Below are 15,813 nucleotides of genomic sequence, written 5' to 3' on the forward strand. Positions count from 1 at the left end.
GTTTCCTTTTCGCTGTTCTGTGTCTTTTCCTTTTCTTTTCTGTTCTTTTCTTTTCTTCCACCACACACACACATCACACACACCCCCCCCCCCCTTCTTCTTCCCCTCTCTCTCACCACTCTCTCACTACACCACCCCATCCCCACCCTCCCCCACCCCTCCCCTCCCACCCCATCCCCCCATCCCAACCCACCCCCTCCCCACCCCCCCTCCCCTCCCTCCCCCTCCCCTCCCCTCCCCCTTCCCCTCCCCTCCCCCTTCCCCTCCCCTCCCCCATCCCTCCCCTCCCCTCCCCCTTCCCCTCCCCTCCCCTCCCCCTCCCCTCCCCTCCCCTCCCCTCCCCTCCCCCTTCCCCTCCCCTCCCCCTTCCCTCCCCCCTCCCCCTCCCCTCCCCCCTCCCCTCCCCCTCCCCTCCCCCTCCCCTCCCCTCCCCCTCCCCCTCCCCTCCCCCTCCCCTCCCCTCCCCCCCCCTCCCCTCCCTCCCCTCCCCTCCCCCTCCCCTCCCCTCCCCCCTCCCCCTCCCCTCCCCTCCCCCTCCCCTCCCCTCCCCCTCCCCTCCCCTTCCCCCTCCCCTCCCCTTCCCCCTCCCCCTCCCCTCCCCCCTCCCCCTCCCCTCCCCTTCCCCCTCCCCTCCCCTTCCCCCTCCCCTCCCCTTCCCCTTCCCCTCCCCTTCCCCTTCCCCTCCCCTCCCCTCCCCTCCCCTTCCCTTCCCCTCCCCTTCCCTCCCCTCCCCTTCCCCTCCCCTTCCCCTCCCCCTCCCCTCCCCTCCCCTTCCCCTCCCCTCCCCTTCCCCTCCCCCTCCCCTCCCCTTCCCCTCCCCTCCCCCTCCCCTCCCCTTCCCCTCCCCTCCCCTTCCCCTCCCCCTCCCCTCCCCTTCCCCTCCCCTTCCCCTCCCCCTCCCCTCCCCTTCCCCTCCCCCTCCCCTTCCCCTCCCCCTCCCCTCCCCTTCCCCTCCCCCTCCCCTCCCCTTCCCCTCCCCCTCCCCTCCCCTTCCCCTTCCCCTCCCCTCCCCTTCCCCTCCCCTTCCCCTTCCCCTCCCCTTCCCCTTCCCTTCCCCTTCCCCTCCCCTTCCCCTTCCCTTCCCCTTCCCCTCCCCTTCCCCTTCCCTTCCCCTCCCCTTCCCCTTCCCCTCCCCTTCCCCTTCCCCTCCCCTTCCCCTTCCCCTTCCCCTTCCCCTTCCCCTCCCCTTCCCCTTCCCTCCCTCCCCTTCCCCTTCCCCTCCCCTTCCCCTTCCCCTCCCCTTCCCCTTCCCCTCCCCTTCCCCTTCCCTCCCCCTTCCCCCTTCCCTCCCCCTTCCCCCTTCCCTCCCCCTTCCCCCTTCCCTCCCCCTTCCCCCTTCCCCCTTCCCTCCCCCTTCCCCTTCCCTCCCCCTTCCCCTTCCCTCCCCCTTCCCCTTCCCTCCCCCTTCCCCTTCCCTCCCCCTTCCCCTTCCCCTTCCCTCCCCCTTCCCCTTCCCCTTCCCTCCCCCTTCCCCTTCCCCTTCCCTCCCCCTTCCCCTTCCCCTTCCCTCCCCCTTCCCTCCCCCTTCCCCTTCCCCTTCCCTCCCCCTTCCCCTTCCCCCTCCCCTTCCCCTTCCCTTGCTTTCTCTCTCCCCTTTCCCTCGCTTTCACTCTCTCCCCTTTCCCTCGCTTTCACTCTCTCCCCTTCCCCTCCCTTTCTCGCATTCCCCTTTCTCAATCTCCCCTTATCTCACTCTCTCTCTCTCCCCTTCCCCTGCCTTTCTCGCTCTCCCTTCACCTCTGTTCGCCAATTGGCTGCTGCGTTTCCTACATTACAACAGGACTACACTTCTCAAGAACTTCATTGGCTGTGAAGCATGTTGGGATGCCCTGAGGCGGTGGCAGGTGCTGTAGAAATACCAGTGTAGGGGAGCATAGGTTCAGGTGGTTTATGGGGGAATTGACGGAAGATACATGCAATATGTCATTGCTTCTGTTGTTCATTGTTTCACAGCTCTTTGATCACATTGTTCATTGCATCTCGGATTTCCTGGAGTATATGGGGATGAAGGATTGCATGCTTCCACTGGGCTTCACTTTCTCTTTCCCCTGTGAGCAGAAGAACTTGGATCAGGTCAGTAATACACACACTGCCCCCATGTTTGGCTATATGGGCCGGCTTATCTTAGACAGAAGAAAGTGGTTAGGATGCACAGGCAAAACACATTGCCACCTTCTCGGTGCTGCAGTCCCAATTGAAATGGGCAGTGTGGGAGTCCAACACACTGGATGGATGCTCCAGTCGCTCAACATTTTTAAAATTTTGGTTCAAATCCAGACTAATAAGGCTAATGTTTCCTTTCTCTGTAAAGGTCTTAAATGAGGTGAGTTTGGACAGTCTCGGCCTTGTTAAAAGTGGGATAACGTACACAACATAAAATTGCCCAGAGTTCAGCAATTGGTGACCACTTGCAAAAAGGAGGAACGGAAAAATGCTGACTTGCGGAGAGCAATGGAACTCTGTTGTTGATGTGTTTTTGGCGTATTATTGAAGCAGCTTTACTCTGTATCGAATCCAGTAATTGACATAAAGTGCTATGCGCTGACACTGGGTGTTCCAGGTAGAAAAGTGATCCATTTCTCGGGCTCTGTCATTCCTCTTGGTAATAACAACAGAAAAAAACATGTAAAGAGCTTAAGCATCTCTATTAACACAAGTCTTGAATAGTGACCTTTTTCAATATAACCTTGGGACTGATGATTAGATTAAAAATAACAATTTCGAGGCAGGCGAGGTTCTTTATAATATAAACATATAATTTACATATAAAATTCTGACAGGATTGGACAGATTAGATGCAGGAAGAATGTTCCCGACGTTGGGGAAGTCCAGAACCAGGAGTAACAGTCGAAGGATAAGGGGTAAGCCATTTAGGACCGAGAGGAGAAGAAACTTCTTCACTCAGAGAGTTGCGAACCTGTGGAATTCTCTACCACAGAAAGTTGTTGAGGCCAGTTCGTTAGATATATTCAAAAGGGAGTTAGATGTGGCCCTTACAGCTAAAGGGATCAAGGGGTATGGAGAGAAGGCAGGAATGGGGTATTGAAGTTGCAAAAATGATCAGCCATGATCATATTGAATGGTGGTGCAGGCTCGAAGGGCCGAATGGCCTACTCCTGCACCTATTTTCTATGTTTCTATATGTGAAAAGTGCTAGGCGGTGGGCGAGCACTGGTGAGGGGCCAGACACTTCCCCATCAGGACTGAGGGAAGGCGGTCCATGTGGTCTTGGTGTTTATGAGGCACGATGTCCACTTGGGGAGCGTGCAAGGCAGGGTGAACTATGAACCAGTGGCTCCTCTACCACCAATCTTTGTCTCTTTCACTTCTCCAGGGCATTCTTTTAAAATGGACCAAAGGGTTTAAAGCGACTGGCTGTGAGGGAGAGGATGTTGTCGACCTGCTCCGAGAAGCCATCAAGAGGAGAGAGGTAAGAAACTGATGGCTTTACCACAGCTCTGCAGTGGTGCAAAGCAGGCTGGGTGCAAGGTGTCTCCATTTGGCAGCCGCTCACAGTACCTTGCAGTCTGTACATTGTACACGAGGAAAAGATGTCATTAAACATCAAAGGTGCAGTAAATAGAAATAGGAGTGGGCCATTCAGCCCTCGAGCCTGTTTTTGTTAATTCAGTCATGGGATGTGGGCGTCGCTGGAAAGGCCAGCCTTCATTGCCCATCCCTAATTGCCCTTTGAGAAGGTGGTGGTGAGCCGCCGCCTTGAACCGCTGCAGTCCGTGTGGTGAAGGTGCTCCCACAGTGCTGTTAGGGAGGGAGTTCCAGGATTTTGACCCAGCGACGATGAAGGAACGGTGATTATATTTCCAAGTGGTGTGTGACTTGGAGGAGCGGATCGGGGGGGGAAGCGGGGGTCGGGGGGGGGAGGGGAAGCGGGGGTCGGGGGGGGAGGGGAAGCGGGTGTCGGGTCTGGTTCGGTGGGGGGGGGGAGCGGGTGTCGGGTCTGGTCCGGAGGCAGGGGGGGGCGGGGGGGGAGCGGGTGTCGGGTCTGGTCCGGAGGCGGGGGGGGAATCTTGTGTCAGGCATGCGGACGATGTGGCCCGCCCAACGGAGCTGCAGTGCATCTTGTTGATGGTGCACACTGCAGCTACGGTGCACCGGTGGTGGAAGGAGTGAATGTTGAAGGTGGTGGATGGGGTGCCAATCAAGCGGGCTGCTTTGTCCTGGATGATGTTGAGCTGCTTGACTGTTGTTGGAGCTGCACTCGTCCAGGCATCACAATTCTGACTTGTGCCTTGTAGATAGTGGAAAAGCTTTGGGGAGCCAGGTGGTGAGTCACTCGCAGAACCCTGAACCGCTCTTGTAGCCACAGTATTTATGTGGCTGGTCTAGTTAAGTTTATGGTCAATGGTGACTCCCAGGATGTTGATGGTGGGGGATTCGGCAATGGTAATACCATTGAATGTCAAGGGGAGGTAGTTAGACTCTTGCTTGTTGGAGATGGTCATTGCCTGGCACTTGTGTGGCGCGAATGTTACTTGCCACTTATCAGCCCAAGCCTGAATGTTGTCCAGGTCTTGCTGCATGCGGACATGGACTGCTCCATTATCTGGGGAGTTGTGAATGGCACTGAACGCTGCGCAGTCATCAGTGAACTTCCCCACTTCTGACCTTATGATGGAGGGAAGGTCATTGATGAACAGCTGAAGATGGTTGGGCCTAGGACACTGCCCTGAAGAAGTCCTGCAGTGATGTCCTGGGTCTGGTTGTGGTGATTGACTTCCAACCACCACAACCATCTTCCTTTGTGCTAGATATGACTCCAGCCAGTGGAGAGTTTTTCCCCTGATTCCCAATTACTTCAATTTTACTAGGGCTCCCTGATGCCATACTCAGTCAAATGCTGTCTTGATGTCAAGAGCAGTCACTCTTGCCTCACCTCTGGAATTCAGCTTTATCCCTTAATACCCTTAGCCAACAAAAATCTATCTATCTTTTGTGAAATTTTCAATTTGGGGTAGAGTTTTCCAGATTTCCACTTCCCTTTGTGTGAAGAAGCCCTTCCTGACTTCATCCCTGAACGGCCTGGCTCTAATTTTAAGGTTATGACCTCTTGTTCTGGACTCTGCCACCAGAGGAAATCGTTTGTCGCTATCCACCCTTTCGATTCCTCTAATCATCTTACACACCTTAATTAAATCACCATTTACTCTAAAATCAGGGGAATACAAGCTCAGTCTATGCAACGTGTTGTTTAACCCTTTAACCTTTTCAGCACTGGTATCATTCTGCCACATCTGTGCTGCACCCCATCCATCCTGAGGGGCGGTGCCCAGAACTGAACACAGCACTCCAGTAAGCGTTATACATTGTGTAAATTCATAGCAGTACGTCTAAATATTCTGTAACACATCTCAGCATTCAGCTGAAGGCCAAGCTTCAGTTTCAGGGTCATAGCACAATAGCTGAATAGACTCTGATTTCCAGACATCTGTGTTTTATTAATGCCATAAGTATGTGAAAGGGGAAGAAGGATCCAAACCTCTCTTCCTGCTCTTGTTTCTGTAGTTTCCTTCAGAAGTTGTACGCATTCAGCGCGATGGTTAGTGAATTGCAATGCTCCTTTTCTAACTGATTCTGTTTTATTGCCCCACCCATCGGCAGGAGTTTGAATTGGATGTCGTAGCAATCGTTAATGACACTGTCGGAACAATGATGTCCTGCGGCTATGACGACCCCTTTTGCGAAGTTGGCCTCATTGTAGGTGAGCACTTGTCAGAAACTGAACTTCAAGTTCCAGCTCTTGATAAGGTTTCGTGACCCAGGTCTCCGGTTAAATGAGAGCAGTAAAGTGTTGCTGCCTTTTCACTGTCAGGAATTCTAATCCGATTGATTGTTCCTATTTTCAGTCCTGTCCCTGTTCACTGCTCCCTGACTGAGATGTTGGAAAATGACCTGTATCAAGGGCCAAGGCACCTTGAGCTAGTTAAAGCATTTGGCTGTGTCTTGTGCTTTAGTCGGTTATCTGTCCTGTGTTCCATCGATAAATGCTGGAACGTTCATGCGAGCCATTCGGAGCCCGTCTTCAGAGCGTACCAACAGCTGGATGGATGCCAGCAAAACACGCTGGGGTCAGTGAACACGGCCGTGGGGGGTGGAGGCGGAGGCGGAGAATACAAGTGAATCGAGCTACTGATCAATACCAGTCTGTACTTTAAAGCTGAGCGTCGTAGCAGTCACCGGAAAGCTGACTGACAATCACCAGATAGGTAGAATATACGCAGGACGGAAGCTCCAGTTCCAACATTAGAATGTGCACTTGAATTGCATTCTGCATCCAGATTCTGACCCTCAGTGTACCCATTTCCAGTAGGTATTTTCTCACCTAACATTTAATGTTCTCCCCGATTTCCCCAGGTTCAGTGTAAATGAAGTTATTCCTTCCACTCCACTGGCAGCTCCCTAGGGAGCCCTTTTGCTCTGCAACTCTAGCTGTGGCCATCTTTTGCTATCCTTTGCTCTTTCTTCCCCCAATTTCCACTATTTAAGTTTCCCTGGCTCAAAATAGGTGCATTAAAGCCCTAACTACAAGTTAACTGCTAGTGTGAAGTTACCTGGGGCCACTGCCCATTCCCCGACCATGTCTGCTCTTTGTTATCATCAGTCAGCACTGGATCTTGCCTCACATTTGACTTCCAAATTCCTGGACTTCTTTGGAAGTCAAGAAAAAAAAACGACTTGCATTTATATTGTGCCTTTCATGACCACCGGTCATCTCAAAACGTTTTACAGCCAATGAAGTACTTTTGGAGTGTCGTAACTGTTGTAATGTGGGAAACGCGGCAACCAATTTGCGCACAGCAAGCTCCCACAAAGAGCAATGTGATAATGACCAGATAATCTGTTTTTGTTATGAGGTTGATTGAGGGATAAATATTGGCCAGGACACTGGGGATAACTCCCCTGCTCTTCTTTGAAATAGTGCCATAATATATTTTACATCCACCTGAGAGGGCAGACGGGACCTCGGTTTAACATCTCATCTGAAAGACGGCACCTCCGACAGTGCGGCGCTCCCTCAGTACTGCACTGGAGTGTCGGCCTAGATTTATGTGCTCAAATCCCTGGAGTGGAACTTGAACCCACAACCTTCTGACTCAGGCGAGAGTGCTACCCACTGAGCCACAGCTGACGCTGTCAAGACGACACTTCCCATTGGACTGCACCGTATGACTCAGCTACTGTGTCTCTGATCTGCTATTCAGTTGCTTAAGTTTCAAAGTAACTGTCTCGCCTACAGCTCTTCCCCCACCGCTGCTCTGACCTGCTGAGCTTGTCCTCCCGGTTCTATTGGTTGTTCAGCTTCAACTGCAGTCTGGTTCCTGGCCAGAAATTCACTCTCTGGGCCAAAGTCCATTTCTGCGCCCCCTCTAGATCTTATAGTGACTTCCAACTTAGCCACTGTTGTTCTGACCCGTGATTGATCCTGCACATTGCCTGGCCTTTCAGTCCCATGGAAATACCTCCAGCAGTGCATCCTCCGATACTCTACCCTTCAAATAGCTTTGGGCACCACTTGTCCTCTGCACCTGTTTTCGAACCTGGACAGCAGTTCGTCGATGCTCCAAGCTGACTCCACCTACCTACATCACCTTTATTGTACAAACTTCATCTGACTTTACCGCTGAACTCCCTGCTATTGTCTCCTCTCTCTTCCCCATTTATTACCAGGACATAACTATTGTAATCTTCCTACATGACCAGGCCTATGTAACTTATCTTTCCTTGTGTCCTTTCAAGTGCACGTTTTGGCTGCCGCTCCAGACCCGAGCCCATCACATCTGTTTCCCCTTTTCTCGCCCTCTTTTTTTTTTTTTCTTCTTCTTATTACCACTCCTAAACCTCTCTCGTTTGTCATCATACCACTATTCATTTCGTCCCTCTCGGGTACTTTTCCCTGCCAATCGCGACACCAACCCTTCAACACTCCTCGACCTTCCAACTCTCTTGCCACTGTCTCAGGCTTGATTTCCCTCTTCGATAAGCCTACAGCTTTCCTCTGCCCCTCTCTTGGCATCATCCGAAGGGCCCATCAAGGCACTCGTTGCTGCTTCCTTAGAGATGCAACCCCAACTGCTTTATCCTACTCTCCCGCCGACCTTCCCACCCTGCGCGCCCGCTGGGGACTAATCTTGCCAAACATCCCCCCCCCCCCCCCGCCCCAGTGCTGACCCTGTGGACTCTGCCAGTGGATCCAGAATGCCCGTTCATTTGTGAGCAAGGCCCCTGCCATCCATGAGCTTATTGTGGATGATTGCCTCAACATCGTGGCCTGCAAGTAAGCCGGGCTGACGAGTGGTGACACCTTTCCCCTAAATGAAGCCTCCCGCCTGGCTATTACCATCCACCATGTGCCCCGCCCAAACAACCGCAATGATAGTGTGGCTCATCACCAGATCACACCTTGGTCGATCCCTTTACTCTTCTGGCACCTTATCCTCCTTTGAGCATCTCGCTTTGATTCACCTCTCTCGCCTCTCATTTAAAATCCTCACTCTCTACTGCGCACCCAATTACCATGGCAGGTATCTTCTCCTCTTTCCTCCATCAGCCTCTGCACTGAGTGACGTCTCATCTGTGGTGATTTCAACCTCACAACTCATCATGTTCTCTCTCTTCTCAGTTCACTGTCCTCCTATCCTTCCTTAATCTCTCACTCCATATAAGCACCCCAACCCATTTTCACAGCCACTAGACCTTGCCATCTCACATGGCCTCTCTACTCCCATAATGTCAATCACAGATAAGGCCATTTCTGATCAACTCCTTCAATCATTCTCCACCCACATCTTGCTTTCTCCTCCCAACCCCACTGCTTTCTGTGTCCGGCCCTGGAAAAATCCCACGCCCAAGTCACTTACAAGTGCACATTTACATTCCCAACTGTCCAGCCTTTAGCCCTCCATTCCCCACGACATTTCTGCAGTTCTTGATCTGCTCAACCACATCCTCAGCTCCACCTTTGGTGCCTTTGTCCCCATTAAAACCATTACTCTCTCTCACTCTGGCTGTTCCCCCTCATTCGGCCCTCATCTCCACTCCCTTAAGTCCAAGGGACGCAGACTTGAACAGATGTGGCGGACAACAGAAGTGGTTTAGCTATTCACCACCAGATCTGGCTCGACCAAATAAAGCATTATTTGGTTTTGCTCTCGTCTGCCAAAACTGCTCACTATTCCAAGATCATCCTGGACTGCAAAGATAATCCCCGGCATCACTTCCTCCACTACAAACCATCTTCATAAACCCCTTTCCTCTGCCTCCTCCACCCTCACCTCCAACAAGTGTGAGGAGCTCATGGACTTTGTCACGAAGATTGATACCACCAGTTCTGCTGACTCTGCTGCTTCCAAATCTTCCACTAGCCCACCGGGCCAAACTTCCTCGAAGGTTCTCCCCTGCTGTAGCCCTGAATTTGCGTATTTCTCTAATATGCCCTCTCTGAATTTATGAGACCAGTCTCCTGCTCTTTCAACTCTATTCCCACCAAACTGCTGACCTCCCAACTTCCCTTCCTGGCCCCCATGTTAACCGATATAGTCAGCGGTTCCCTCTCTTCAGGTACCGTTCCCCTCCTCTTCAAATCTGTCATCATCACCCCTCTCCTCAAAAAAAAACTCTTGACCCCATTGTCCTTGAAAACTACCACTCCATCTCCAACCTCCCTGTCCTATCCATATCCCTTGAACGTGTTGTCGCCTCCAAAAACTATGCCCATCTTTCCCGCAACTCCATGTTTGAATCCCTGCTATTAGGTTTCTGCCCCGTCACAGTACTGAAACGGATCTTATCAAAGTCACAAATGACATCCAGTGTGACTGTGACAAACTATCCCTCATTGTCCTTGGCCTGTCTGCAGCCTTTGACACGGTTGACCACTCCATCCTCCTCCAACACCCCTTCACTGTTGCCCAGCTGGGTGGGACTGCACTCGCCTGGTTCCATTCTTACCTATCTAGTCGTAGCCACAGAATCACCTGCAATGGCTTCACTTCCTGCCCCCACACCCATATCGTTACCTCTGGTGTCCCCCAAGGATCTATCCTTGGCCCCCTTCTATTTCTTATCTACATGTTGACCCTTGGCGACATCATCCGAAAACACAGAGTCAGTTTCCATGTTTACACTGATGACACTACCTCACCACCACCTCTCCCGACCCCTCAGACTGCTTGTTCGACATCCAGTAGTTGATGAACAAAAATGTCCTCCAATTAAACATTGGGAAGACCAAAGCAATTGTCTTTGGTCTCCGCCACAAACTCTCTTCCCTAGCCACCAACTCCATCCCTCTCCCTGGCAACTGTCTGAAGCTGAACCGGACCTTGTTCAACCTTGGCGTCCCATTTGATCTCGAAATGAGCTTCCGAAGACATATCCACGCCATTACTAACACCGCCTATTTCTACCTCCATAACATCGCTTGTCTGTGTTCCTGATTCAGCTCATCTGCTGCTGAAACCCTCACCCATGCCTTTTTTTTACCTCTCGACGTGACTATTCCAACGCTCTCCTGGTTAGCCTCCCATCTTCCATCCTACATAAAGTTGAGCTGATTCAACACTCGGCTGCCCGTGTCCTAACTCACACCAAGCCCTGTTCAACACCAACAAGATCTTGTATTTATCACCCATCCCTCACCCATGTGCTCGCTGACCTAAATGGGCTCCTGATCCGGCGACGTCTCAATTTTAAAAGTCTTATTCTTGCTTTCAAATCCCTCCATGGCCTCTCCCCTCCCAACTCTCTATCTCCGTATCCTCCTCCAGCCCCACAAAGGGAATATAAGGGGTTATGGGGAGCGGGCAGGGAAGTGAACCTGAGTCCATGATTGGCTCAGCCCTGATTGTATTAAATGGTGGAGCAGGCTCGAAGGGACAGATGGCCTACTCCTGCTCCTATTTCTTATGTTTTTATGTTCTTATTTAATCCTTTGAGATCTATGTGCTCTTCCAATTCTGGCCTCACGCATCTCCAATTTTAATCACTCCACCATTGGCGGCCGTGCCTTCAGCTTCCTAGGTTCTAAGCTCTTGAATTCCCTCCCTAAACCGGGGAGTTTTGCCCGGTGCCCTTGGCCTATATTTATCCTTCAATCAACATAATGAAACAGATAATCTGGTTATTATCATATTACTGTTTGTGGGAGTTTGCTATGCCCAAATTGTCTGCCGTGTTTCCCACATTACAACATTTACTACGCTCCAAGAAGTACTTAATTGACTGTAAAGTACTTTGAGATCTCTGGTGGTCGTGAAAGGCGCTATATAAATGCAATTCTTTCTAAACTTCTGCACCTCTCCACCTCTTTCCTTTAAGATGCTCCTTAAAACATAACCTTTGACCAAGCTCTTGGTCATCTGTCCCAATATTTCCTTATGCGGCTCTTTGTCTGATAATCGTTGCCAACTCAGTTAGCACAGCGACTAGATCCAGTTGAGCATTGGGATTCAAGTGCCATGGGATGTTTTACTACACTAAAGGCAGTATATAAATACAAGTTGTTTTGTTTCCCTTTGAGTTGAAAAACGTGGTTGATGTTGAGTTGTTTGCACTGTGGGTTTCCTGTCTGCAGGGACGGGCTGCAATGCCTGCTACATGGAGGAGATGAAAAATGTGGAGCTGGTAGACGGAGATGAAGGAAGGATGTGCGTGAACATGGAGTGGGGAGCGTTTGGTGACAATGGCTGCTTGGATGACATAAGGACAGAGTTCGACCGAGAAGTGGATAAACTTTCAATGAATCCCGGCAAGCAGAGGTATAGTATTGCGACTCCGGGGAGCAAGTCCCAATGCCCAACCGGATTCGGTCCCTATGCTGACTGAGTTGGCATCAATTGGGCTGCTGCTGGCGGGTCACCAGATCTGCTGCAGCACTGCTTTGCTCGATAGTGGAAATCAGCTGACGGTTTCCAGCATTCCCGTTTGCCACCCAGTGCTGGAAAATATGGACTGTGTGGATGTTGCATGGTTGGGTTGACTTATTATGCACCCCGTGGTTGAATACCATGCCGATGTTGCCGGACCATTTCCACATGAAGAATAGTTGCTTGTGGTGAGGTGTTGGAAGGCCACCAGCTCCCATGCAGCAGCACGACTCAGAGCCTTCGGGAAAGGAGGGAAGACAAAGGGATGAAATTTTAAAACTACCATCCCTCAACTCCGTCACAAGTAATGGGATAGCAGTGTGACAGTACTGCTCTGAGAAGGCAAATCAATAAATTGCAGAACACCCCAGCGCCCCCTCAATTCACTCATTGTCCCGACATCCCAAAGAAATAGTTTCGCTCCTGATTGACGCTGACTGTGGGGACAAAGAGGTTCCAACTGAAGTGGAATTGATCTACTATTGTTGGTAATTCTGACCAAGCCGGAAACATTTGCCCAGTCACCCCGCAAGACAGTGGTAAAAGTCTTTAGCCCGAGAGTATTGATTCTGTGTGTGTGTACATGTTGGGTGAGAAGCAGATTAGGCTCAACCGTCCTGCCCTCTGCAGTTGAATAGCCGACTAACACTCACTGTCTGAGCTCACACATGAAGAACGGCCACTTGATTAAGGTTTTAAAGATTGTTGAACACTTTTGGAGCCATACCCTCAATAGTTTTTTTTTTAATTCGTAGCCAATCTTTCCAATTCTTTGTCAAATCACAAACGCCAGAGGTCACCTTGCACACATCAAGGATCACTCTGCGCCAATGCTCTTAGCCAAAAGGCCTAGAGCCACTGCTCCGTTCCTGGAAGTACTGCAATACCAGGTTCGTGCCATGGAGGTGGATGGCTCAATAGTTGGTGTCTTTTAAAAGATGAGGGAATACATGGGGAGAAAAGAAGGCCAGTGAACAAGATTGCTCAACGGCCTCATCAACCCATCACACATTGTTTCCATCTGATGGCCACTCTCGCCCGCTCCCCCACTCTCGCCTATTCCCCCATTATCTGCTGAACGAAGAGCATAAACACAGGAAGGGGTTGGCATGTGAAAGACCATTGGCAGTCTGGGTGCAGTCATGTGAGGGGACGAAGATCTCATGCTAATCTAACCTCTGGATGGAATGTGTTGCCAATGGAGGCAGGAGCAAATGATTGCTCTGCCTGCCTGTCATTGACGTGGGAGTTTGAAAGTTACCATACAAGGTGTGCACAAATCGGAACCTGACACTGCAGCGGGCGCGTATTGTGGGTGGGACTTTCTGTGCATCGCAGTTAAATAGCGTATCGAAGCAAGGAGGTGGAGCTTACTGTCTAATCTGCTCTTTGACACAGATAAACAGTCAGATACACCTAACGTATCAGTGACCTGATTTAAATGCATTGTGCTACTGGCACAAGAAGAAATTCCTTTTGTTTGGAAGTTCCTGTTTGGCAGCAGATAAATCACTTATGTCAGCAAATGCTTCAAAGCCATTCGATGCACTGGGAAAGTCCATTCCATAGAACTGCCACGTAGTGATTCATTTAAAGAACAAAACATTATTCGTGGGAAACGACCATCCCTAATTACCCTTGAGAAGTGTTGGTGAGCTACCTTAACCCACTGCAGTCCGTGTGGCGAAAGTGCTCTCGCAGTGCTGTTAGGGAGGGAGTTCCACGGTTTTGATCCAGCAACGATGAAGGAACAACGATATATTTCCAAGTCAGGATGGTGTGTGACTTGGAGGGTGTAATGTATTTGATTCATGGGTTCTTTGCTTATGAATTAATAACAAAACATTGCTTTTAAGAACAAGTTGATTTATGAGCAAAGGTTTAACAATCACACTACACATTACCAGTTCATCCACCAGGCTCACAACCACCTGCCCCATCGTGGATCTCCTGAACCACGGCTGGGGTGTTATTAGACTTGTGAACATCACGTGACTGGCTAAGCCACTCCCAACTCAACAGAGCTACAACTATTTTTATAAAATGTTAATACAAGTGCCCCTTATTAAAGAGGCATGAAACACAACAAATTAAACTTTTTCAAATATGGTCAAATTAAAATTTGGTTGCTGGGAGTAATGATGCACTCCAGTCCCCCTCCGGTGCCCACCTCTCACGGAAGGCCGCGAGCGTACCAGTGGACACCGCGTGCTCCATCTCCAGGGACACCCTGGCTTGAACGTAACCATGGAAGAGAGGCAGGCAGTTGGGCTGATTGACCCCCTTGACCGCTCGCTGCCTGGACGGTTAATGGCTACCATGCCCATGCCCAGGAGGAGGCCTTCCGACCTGCCCACTCCCCTCCGCACAGGATGCCCAAAGATCAGGAGCGTGAGACTGAAGTGCAACCAGAGTTTGAGGAGCAGCCCCTTCAAATATTGGAGCAGGGGCTGCAACCTGATGCACTCCACATAAACATGGAATACGGACTTTTCCAGACCGCAGAAATTACAGGTGGCCTGGGAGTCTGTGAACCGACTTAAAAACCAATTGCACGGGACTGCCCCCGTGCAACACCCTCCAGGCCAAGTCCCCAATAAATAAAGGGAGGACTCCCACGTAGAGTCAACAGCTCTACAACTCTTTGAGTAGACACTTTAAATCAAGTGCCTGGAACAGTTCCACAACAATTTTGGTGAACCTTTAAATCAAGTGCCCCCTTGTTAAAGGGGTACTAAAACCAGCAAATTCAACTTTAAACTTGAAACGAACAAATTAAAATTTGGTTGCCGGGGGGGATGATGCACTCTAGTCCCTCCGGCGCCCACTTCTCATGGAAGGCCGCGAGTGTACCAGTGGACACCGCGTGCTCCATCTCCAGGGACACCCTGGCTCGGAAGTAACCGTGGGAGAGAGACAGGCAATCGGGCTAAATGACCCCCTCGACCACCCGTTGCCTGGACTGGCTGATGGCACCCTTTGCAGTCCTACGAAGAGTCCTACGAAGAGGCCTTCCGACCTGCCCGCTCCCCTCCGCAGAGGATGCCCAAAGATTAGGAGTGTGGGACTAAAGTGCAACCAGAATTTGAGGAGCAGCCCCTTCAAATATTGGAATAGGAGCTGCAACCTCGCACATTCCATAAAAACGTGGAACACGGACTCCTCCAGACCGCAGAAATTGTGAACCGACATAAAAATTTATTGCATGGGACTGCTCTGTGCACCACCCTCCAGGCCAAGTCCCCAATAAATAGGGGAGGACTCCCGCGTAGATCAACAGCTCTATACCGCAGAGAGTTGTTGATGCCAGTTCATTGGATATATTCAAGAGGGAGTTAGATATGGCCCTTACGGCTAAAGGGATCAAGGGGTATGGAGAGAAAGCAGGACAGGGGTACTGAGGTGAATGATCTTATTGAATGGCAGTGCAGGCTCGAAGGGCCAAATGGTCTACTCCTGCACCTATTTTCTATGTTTCTATGTTTCTGCAAACCTGTGAGCATACTCACAGGTGCTACATTACAGAGCGGATCGTCAAGGTGATGGTGTTCCCATGCTCCTGCTGCCCTTGTCCTTTATTACAATGTAATTTATCCGTACACTTAATGCTGCCTCCCAGTTACTTCTAACTCCTAGTTAGCTGCAACTATTTGTGGTACAACTTAGGCGTCATGTGATGTTAGATAGTTCTGTCTTAGGGATGTCATGATCAGCTGTCTAGACCGTCTTTCCGTTCACTTTGTTACTCGAGTGGAACCTTGTGATTTCACATGATTCAAATTTGAATAGGAACAGAGGAACAGGAATAGGCCATTCGGAGTGTTCAAGCATAAAATAGGTTAACAATGGGGGTGGGTGATAGAGACTAGTCCGTCTGGCCGCAGTGCTGGTTACAGACAGTTTATCCGGTATTTGTTGCGAGAGCTTAGGT

The 15,813-nt window shown here is 50.8% G+C and overlaps 1 protein-coding gene across 3 annotated transcripts in view; it reads left to right on the forward strand.

The window, feature by feature from the left end:
- Positions 1 to 15,813, forward strand: part of LOC139235073 (hexokinase-2-like) — a 102,336-nt gene that overhangs the window by 73,886 nt on the left and 12,637 nt on the right. For all 3 annotated transcript variants that reach the window (XM_070866205.1, XM_070866207.1, XM_070866206.1), the window contains 4 exons: positions 1,954 to 2,073; positions 3,335 to 3,430; positions 5,620 to 5,719; positions 11,591 to 11,774. In XM_070866205.1, coding sequence (XP_070722306.1) covers positions 1,954 to 2,073; positions 3,335 to 3,430; positions 5,620 to 5,719; positions 11,591 to 11,774 — 500 coding nt within the window. The remainder of the gene's footprint in view (positions 1 to 1,953; positions 2,074 to 3,334; positions 3,431 to 5,619; positions 5,720 to 11,590; positions 11,775 to 15,813) is intronic.

This window comes from Pristiophorus japonicus, chromosome 22 (genome assembly GCF_044704955.1).
Source record: "Pristiophorus japonicus isolate sPriJap1 chromosome 22, sPriJap1.hap1, whole genome shotgun sequence".
In the NCBI taxonomy this organism is placed as follows: Eukaryota; Metazoa; Chordata; class Chondrichthyes; family Pristiophoridae; genus Pristiophorus; species Pristiophorus japonicus.